General features: G+C 41.8%; 1 protein-coding gene across 1 annotated transcript in view; it reads left to right on the top strand.

Annotated features, from left to right (window-relative positions):
- Window positions 1–8,855, top strand: part of HSBP1 (heat shock factor binding protein 1) — a 166,769-nt gene extending 157,914 nt beyond the window's left edge. Inside the window, exon 3 of the mRNA XM_044085332.1 lies at window positions 8,677–8,855. Within this exon, the coding sequence (XP_043941267.1) occupies window positions 8,677–8,855 (179 nt within the window). The remainder of the gene's footprint in view (window positions 1–8,676) is intronic.
- Window positions 8,856–9,357: the final 502 nt, after the last annotated feature.

The following is a 9,357-nucleotide window of genomic DNA, read 5'->3' on the forward strand; positions in this document are numbered from 1 at the left end:
CTGCTAGAAATCCTCTACCCTCTGAAAGGGAGTCCAGAGCTTTAGAGAGATGGGGTAAAAAAGTGTATACTTCTGCAACTCTTTCCATGAGGGCATTAAATTGTCAATTCCATATGATACAGTACCAAGAGTATTTGTTAGATGAATTGCATAAGAAACTGTCTTCTTCTGAACCCCTTGATCGCAAATCCCTTCAGGATCTGGTACATAACTCCCAGCAGGTTAGTAACCATTTCTTGCAGTGTGGTTATGATGCATTGGAAGCTTCATGTAGGTCAGCTATGACAGGTGCAGTCATCGTAGGCATGCCTGGCTGAAGGAACAATCTCTGCCTGACCATGTTAAAGCTAAGCTTTTGGTTGCTCCTATGGAAAAGCAAAAATTATTTGGTTCCACGGCTCAAGAGGTCTTAAAGAAATTTGAAGAAAAGGCAAAATCTGTGCAAACAGTCAAAGACTTTCTGCAAGTCCAACCACCGAGATTCAGCAGAAATTGGCCTACTAAGAATTGGTCCTTTCCGGACTCAGACAGATCTTAGAGAGGCAGGAATAGGCGTGCCAGAGGTAGAGGGCAAGCTAGAGGCTCCTACAGAGGCAGTCAGTGGCAGCCTCCCAACCAGAGAGGTAGTGCAGGAACTACAACTGCTACACCAGGACAGACTCAATGACTTTGTTTTGACTCCACCAACCAGGACTCAATTAGTAGCACCTTTGGGCAGAAAGCTTTCTTTATTTTCAAAAAATTGGCACAGCATTACAAGGGATACATGGACACTGCAAATAATAGACAAAGGATACAGGTTCCATTTCCACACATTGCCAAAAAGAAAAGGCATGCCAGACCTGCCACCAAATCAGAGGGCAGAGGCTTTGAAACAAATTTCCAACTTAATACAAATGAATGCTATAGAAAAGGTTCCTCTTTCAGAACAAGGCCAAGGATTTTACTCCAGATTATTCCTTGTTCCAAGAAAAGAAAATCAATGGAGGCCTATTCTTGACTTGTCCGCACTGAATACTTACCTCATTGTGCCAAAATTCAAAATGCTGACTCTACAGCAACTACTTCCCATGCTGGGCAAGGGGTCTTGGCTGGTCACTCTAGACCTCAAGGAGGCATACCTGCATGTCCCTTTCAGACAAGGTTGCAGAAGACACCTCAGATTTCTTGCAGGGTCAGAGCATTATCAATTCTCAGCATTGCCCTTTGGCTTATCTACTGCACCCAGAGTATTCACGAAATGCCTGGTATCAGTAATTGCACACTGCAGACTTCAGGGGATTTAAATTTACCCATATCTGGACGCCTTATATAAGCGGACAGCAAGCAAACTTTGTTAAAGGACTTGGATTATGCCATCCACCTACTGCAGGCCTTGGGATATACAGTCAACATCCACAAATCAAGACTTGTTCCATCCCAAAGAATAACTTTTCTGGGTGCGGATCTAGACACAACCACCCAAATGGCCTTTCTCACAGAAGAAAAACAAAAACAACTACCGGATTACTTCAAGAATCTGACAAGACAAACTCAGATGACTGCAAGGAAAATCCTGCAGGCCCTGGGTTACATGGCATCTTGCATTCTTCTGATTCCACAAGCAAGGCTGCATATGAGAAAATTACAATGGTACCTAAGGAGTTTATGGACTCAGCACAGTCACAGTTTAGAAACTTTGATCCCACTCATTCCATGCCTCCAAAAGGAATTTCTGTGGTGGGCTCAAGCCTGCCAGTCGAACAGTGGGTTGCCCTTCAGCAAGCCAAGAGCCAACCAAACCATCACTACGGACGCTTCAGACCAAGGTTGGGGAGCACACATGCAGGGCAGATGTATCCAAGGGCTATGGTCACAAATAGAGCTACGCATCCACATAAGCCAAAAGGAAATGCTGGCAGTGATACATGCAATCGAGGCCTTCAAACATTTTCTTCATCAAGGCCACCTACTCATAAGGACAGACAACACCACAGTTATGTGGTACATAAACAAGCAAGGAGGCACCCATTCCTACCCTCTTTGCAGACTGGCAATGAATCTATGGGAACTTTCCTTGAAACTCAATATACAGCTGCAGTCCCAGTTCGTGCCAGGGAAAGACAATATACTGGCAGACAGCTTAAGCAGAAATATCATGGATGCACACGAATGGATGCTGCACCCAGTCATCTTCTTACTCATAACACAATCATGGGGAAGGCCGGAAATAGATCTGTTCGCCTCCCCCCACAATCATCAACTGAAGAAATTCTGCTCAAGGACATACCACCCACAAGCATGGAAAGTGGACGCTCTCTCTTTCAGCTGGAAAGCTCTAACAGTGTATGCTTTTCCACCTCTCCCATTAATTACCAAGGTCTTACTGAAGATCAGAACATAGCAGCCCAGAGTGATTCTGATAGCTCCAAACTGGCCAAGACAGCACTGGTACCCACTGTTAAAGAGCATGTCACAGACGAAACCGTGGCCTCTCCCCCTATGGCCACTTCTACTGACACAGCACAATTTCAAGACTCTGCATTCCAACCTGAAAACCTTGCAACTAACTGCCTGGAAAATACCTAGACTCCTCCTCAGGATAAGCTATCCCAGAGAGTGAAGGATATTATTATGGAAGCTCGCCGGCCTTCCACAAGGAAGGCATATTCAGCAAAATGGAAAAGATTTCACACGTGGAACACAACAAAGGGCCTAGATGCAACAGTGATGAACATGGCACATATACTGGAATATTTGGCAGAATTGTTCCACAACGGCCTGTCTTACTCTTCCATTAAGATACATGCCTCAGCAATTTCAGCAGAATACAATGTTGATCCACCTGTCTTCTCTCATCCTCTCCTGAGGCAGTTTCTAAGAGGAATCAAAAACATCAATCCTCCAAGGAAACCACCTCTACCTACTTGGGACCTTAACCATGTTGGAAAAACTAACACTTCCTCCCTTTGAACCAGCAGCATCTGCAGATCTACAGTTTCTGTCTTGGAAAACTGCCTTCCTTCTGGCCATAACCTCAGCAAGAAGAGTATCTGAGTTACAAGCTCTAATGGCAGTACAGCCATTTCTTATTTTTCATCAGGACAGAGTTTCATTGAGAACCAATCCTACATTTATGCCAAAGGTGGTATCCAGGGTATCTTTGAACCAAGCTATTCACTTGCCTACGTTCTTCCCACAACCACAAAATAAAGGGGAGAAACTTCTGCACACCCTGGACATACACAGACAGTTGCGCTACTACTTGGACAGAACTAAAAGTTACAGAAAGACTGACCAGCTGTTTGTAGCATATGCTGCTGGGGCACAAGGAAAAGCAATTTCCAAACAATTTCAAAATGGATAGGAAATTGCATTCGTTTTTGTTACTCCTTTCATGGAAAAACTGTGCCAGCTAACATTAGACCTCATTCCACGAGAGCCACAGCCACCTCCATAGCCTTCCTAAGAGGGGTGGCTACCAAGGACATTTTAGAAGCTGCTACATGGAGCTCTGTGCATACATTTGCCAAGCATTACAATTTACCTTTATATTCCAGATCCAGAGCAGGCTTTGCTACGGCAGTCCTGCAGGGTATTCTAGCTACACCATCCTTTACTTAGTACCTCCACCCCCAGATTGGCTATGGTATTCTACCCATATGTGATGACTGCAGATGCATCCTTGAAGGACATAGTACAGTTTTGTACCTACCATAAATGTAGATGTCCGATAGATATGCATCTGCAGTCAGGTTTACCATCCCTCCTTCCCCTCTGTGGTATTTTTTTTTGGGTGCTTACCCCTTTTATAGTGGAATTTCTTGGGTACTTACCCCTCTTTTAGCTAGCTGGGGGGGATCTATTATGGTGAATTTGTTTTTATAGTACTGTGCATGTTTGGATTTGTTTATAAATTGCATCTCTCCAAATTTTAGCCTTCCTTAGAGGGCACCTGGCATCTGGGGCAAGAAAAACTGAGGAAAATGGCGTCGGCTGATGCTTTTATATACCCCAAACGCTCTGACGTCGGGGAAAGTGCGACACCAGCCGAGGCCAGACCCAGACTTTGGAATCCGGCCGACCGAAGGGCTGCCTGAGGCAGGACAACCCATATGTGATGACTGCAGATGCATACCTATCGGACATCTACATTTATGGTAGGTACAAAACTGTACTTTTATCTTCTCCAGTTAAGGATATTTTGGTGGTGGCTCACAAGTTTTTCACCAGAAAGGTGTATCGTAGCAAATGGAAGTGTTTCTGTATATTGGCCTCACGGCATGCCATGGATCCTTGCATAGCACCAATGTCCACAGTGCTAGACTTTCTGGTGGGGAATTTTTCAACAAGGGGCCGGTTTCTCCACAGTGAAAGTTCAATTGGCTGCCATTTCTAATTTTTATGTGTGGGAAAACATGTCCTCCTTAGCCTCTTCAAAACCATACAAGTCCTTTCTTAAAGGTACCTTTTTTACTTTAGACCTCCAGTTAAGGATCCCACTCCCCCCCCCCCCCCGGGACCTTACCCTTGTGCTTCAGGCGTTAGTCTCCCCACTTTTTGAATTGGCAGCTTTGGTAGATTTACAGTATCTGTCAGACTGCTTCTTTGGTGGCCATTACTTCTGCCAAGAGAGTGTCGGAACTTCAAGCCCTTTCCATCAAATCTCCATATATGATTTTACATAAAGATAGTTTCTTTGTGCACCCAGCCCTTCCTAAAGTAGTGTCAGAGGCAAATGTTACCCAGACTATTAATCTACCATTTTTTTCCCCCAAATTTTCAAAATAAAGGGGAATATAAACTGCACTTGTTGGATGTTCACAGGCAATTGAGATGTTACTTGCACAGGACTAAAGCATTTCCTAAAGCAGATCAATTGTTTTTCTTACTCGAGACCTTTTCTAGGGAAACCAATTTCTACAGACTGAAGAAAATTAAAAAGACAAAATACAAAATCCACAAAACGGGTAATCCTGAGTCAAACAAGCCCCTAATAAATATGAACGCTAGTTTTATTTTGTACAAAAAAGCGTTTTCGCCACAGTGAAAAACGCAGCTTCATCAGACTATACAAAACACCAACACTATTCGCAAATTTAAAATAGAAGAACAGGAAGTGACTTGAATAACGTTACAAAGAACATCTATGCACTTAAAGTGCACCTATTTCCTTCAATAAATTTTAGTTTAAGTAAAAATACAAAAGGGATTCCTAAGACAAAAAATATTTTTGTATATACATCTGCATCAATAATATAATGAAAATAAAAAGACAATATATGAACTCAAATTAAAAAATCTTCTTATGTATTCATAAAACAAAACTGTCAACATTTGTAAAAGTAGACTTTTATAAAAATAAGTGAGCCTGGAAAAAAAATCCCAGTGTGGACTACCTCAAATAACAAATAAATAAAACAGCAGCAATGTTGCAATTTTCATTCAAACCCGGAGCTCTGAAGGCATTTAAAGTAAGCTGCCATTCTAGGTCACGGGTCTCTAATAAAAGGGATGAGGGACCACCTCTAATACCACCTAGTATATGGTCAATACCCATAAAACTAAATGAATGCCCAGGATTTTTATCAATATGCTTTGCCAATGCGTTGTCACCCTTATTTTTCCTTATTGCATAAACGTGTTGGTATACACGTTCACGGACCTTACGGTCCGTCTTGCCGATGTAAAAAGCTGGGCAGCAATCGCAGAAGGCAGCGTAGACAATGGACAAGTTTGACAATTTATCCTATGGTGGATCTGGTATTTTTTATTTCTAATATGAAATGAATTCCCAGGTTTAATAAACCTACAATAGTTACAGGAACCACACTTAAAGGTTCCTTTCTGTCTACCAAAAGACTGTTTAGACCCTTTCCTTTGTAAAAGTTCCTTAAGGTTACCACCTCTTTTATACACCACTAAAGGGGATGGGCCCAATTTTTCCAAAAGGTCTGGTAAACTGGAAATAAAATGCCAATTCTTTTGGATGATAGAACAAATAGCTTGGGCATTAGTGTTAAATGTGGTAACAAAACTTAAAGTAAACTGTCGTTCGTCATTAATAGGCACAACATCAATTATAGCAGATAGTGTCCTCAGAAGGTATAACACTACCGTGTGTTTCAATAATTGGAAGCTCTTTCTGGTCAAGGAGAGGTTTGTAAAACCCATCCAACCTATTCTGATTAACTTCCATAAACAATTCTTCCAATAAGTGCGCAGGGTAACCCCGGTTGCCAAACAACTCCTTCAAAAATTTACATTCAATAAGAAAATCAGCCAAGGTGCTGCACATTCTCCCTGCTCGGACAAATTGGCCCTTAACTATGGACTGTTTCTGTCTGAAGGGATGGGAACTAGAAAAGTGCAGGAATGAATTACAATATGTCGGCTTTCTATAAATAGTTGATGTAAAGACATTCTTATTTAAATCCTTGACCAATTTTACATCGAGATAATCAATCTCTGTTGTAGAAAATTTGTATGTAAATTTTAAAAATTCAGTAGTTTGATTAATAACTTGCACAAATTCGCCTGCTGGTTCAGCCTCTCCCCGGAATAAAATGAAGATGTCATCCAGAAACCTGGTGTAAAAAGTGACATACTTCATCAGCTCAGGTTTACTCATAAGGAAGTGCTTTTCTAAAGTGACTGTTGCTCGTTGGATTTCCCAATGTGTTATTGGAGCATATTCTAGAGGAATTTCCCCTGCAGGTCAGGTAAAAGCACATTCTACCAGGTTTATGGCTACTTCATCTGCCTTTTGGTTTAGTGTCACTGGATGATACTTGTTCTGCAGCTACATGGTCCTCATCTCATGCCTTCATTTTGCATTACAAGCCAGCTATTGTGTCAAGGAATAGGGCATCTTTTGGTTCTGTGGTGCTCCAGAATATCCTTCCATGAGGGCCTTCCAAGTGTTTGGTAGCTGGGGACTCTGTCCCACAGGTTGAAGATCAAATGAAGTCAACTACTTCAGATAAAGAAATTTATGTACTCACCATAACATTCCATCTGAGTAGTTGTACTTCATTTGTCTTCAACCTTTCCCCTTCTCCTTCCCCCAACCTTGTCACTTTGGTACTGCCAACCCACGAGTATGATCAACCCAGAATTGCCACTGGTCATTCTGGGAGTTTAGGTTTCCTTCTTTTCGGGTTGCCAGTAAGGATGGGGTCTTGTTGGGTTTAGTATGTGTTAATTATAAAACTCGATCTGAAGGGAGGAAGGAGAAGGGGTATTATGGGTAAGGGGAGGAGCTGGAAGCTCGGATCAGTAGCTGGAAAATGCATCTGTGTCTGATCCGATTCAGGTCCAAATCCCAGAGGTTGAAGACAAATGAATTACAACTACTCAGAAGAAACGTCATGGTGAGTACATAACGTCTTTTGTTTAAGGGCGTGGTGAGTGTTGTCAGCTTGGTATGTTTTGGTATACTATTTAATTTAGGGGTATGGCTTGGGTTAGAGTTTGGTTGCAAACGTAAACACACTGCCTCTATTTGCAGTCATTGCATTTGTTTTGGTATTGTTTGAATGCAAAAGTAAGCAAGCTTGTTTACATTTGCAGTCATTGTATTTAGATTGTCGGGTATGCTTTGGTGTACTGATGAGATTGTGTTTTTGTTAGGATTGGATAGGATTGGATTTGATTGCAAACATAACTAAAGTATTTACATTTATAATCACTGTGACTTTTGATTAAAGTTGTAGATGAAATTTGTCTGTGCTGTGTTTAAACAAAGTTCATAGCTAATGTAATTTACTCCTGTAAGTTAAGGTGGCATGTACCCACATTGAAGGCTACAGGGGTGCTTGAACCCTTCAGTAATGTATACAGTTTAATTTTTCCTCCCTTTATCTCTTGGGCATTAGTTTTCAGCATTGTAGTTTATCGGCTTATCACTTAAGGTTTCATACTGGAACTGGCACCATATAAAGGAGGTGGGTATGAAATAAAGTATAACATCAAACAGTGAGCAGGGTAGGAGAAGGCGGCAGCAGTAGCAGACTATGATGAACAGGATAGGAGAGAACAGCAGGAGCAGTAGCAGACTAGTGAGCAGGATAAGAAAAATGACATTAGCAGTAGTAGCAGACTATAGTGCACAGGATAAGAGAAAACTGTAGCAGCAGTAGCAGACTATGGTGAGCAGGATAGGCAAAAACGGCAGCAGTAGTAATAGCAGACTGTAGTGAGTAGGATAGGAGAAAATGGCGTCAGTAGTTGTAGACTGATCACATTTTCTACTAAATTAAAATTTCAGCCAAGCAAGTCTGGTGCTGTGGACATTACTGGGGTGAGAACACATTGTTAATTAGCATTAGCATGTGGCTTCACCCACAAGACTGCTGTCCTTGATTAGGCTTCCTCAAAGGGAAAACCACAGTGATAGAGCAGTCTTTGAATTGGAAGGGCTTAGTGCTGTGAAGATACCGTTTGAGTAAGACGGCCACACTGCACTAAGCTTTTCTGAATCCTAGTGGGGTTTTTTGTATTTGTTCTTATGTTGAAAATGTAAATGAAGAGTTCAAAACATTTGTAATTTATGATATGTAGCAGTACTTCTCTTATGGTAGTTCCCGAATTTTTATTTATTCCCATTAACCTGATTTCTTTTTACACAAGATTTCATTAAAATTTAAAAAAAAAATTGCATTGCACTGTAAGACTGTTTTCCTTAATGTGATGTACTTGATGAGATGAGCACTCGTATAGATGATCTAGAGAAGAACATCGCTGATTTGATGACACAGGCAGGAGTTGAAGAAATAGATGGCGAAAACAAGGTAAGAACTCTGGATTTCTCATCTTGTAAAATTCCTGGAGAAGAAAATAGTTATAGTAGCACCTTTTTTGGTTCAAAGTACTGAAATTGTTCCGTTATCACTTGTCTATAGCTGTTCAGCATTTTATCTACATTAATATTCCTTGCAGAACTCCTTTCTTCACCCCCTAAAATAGGTAAAGTGACCAACAGCAGTCGTGTAGTGGGATAAAGGCCTGACTACAGCCTAAGGGACCAGAGGTCAACTAGCAGATCTGGTACTTGATGGTGCTGGCAGGGAAGATGGGTGAGCCTTCCTGGTGGGGGGGGGGGGTGGCAGAGCTGGACACACACTGCTTCAAGCCTTTGGAAGTCGGATGGCATGGGGCAGGTGGGCATGGGCTCACTAAGCATTAGTGAGTGATAGCCTTCATAGAGTGCGCAAAACCACAGTGCTGCAAGGAGAGGGCAGTGTGGGCCATGATGATGACTACTATGACGATAATGATGACTACTCATTTTCATGTTCATGGGTTGGGGTTAGACCATATAAATGCTCATAATACCAGGATTCCTGCACTAATACAGATATCTCTCACTACAGCTTG

This window comes from Protopterus annectens, chromosome 1.part1 (genome assembly GCF_019279795.1).
Source record: "Protopterus annectens isolate FY-2018-M chromosome 1.part1, PAN1.0, whole genome shotgun sequence".
In the NCBI taxonomy this organism is placed as follows: Eukaryota; Metazoa; Chordata; order Ceratodontiformes; family Protopteridae; genus Protopterus; species Protopterus annectens.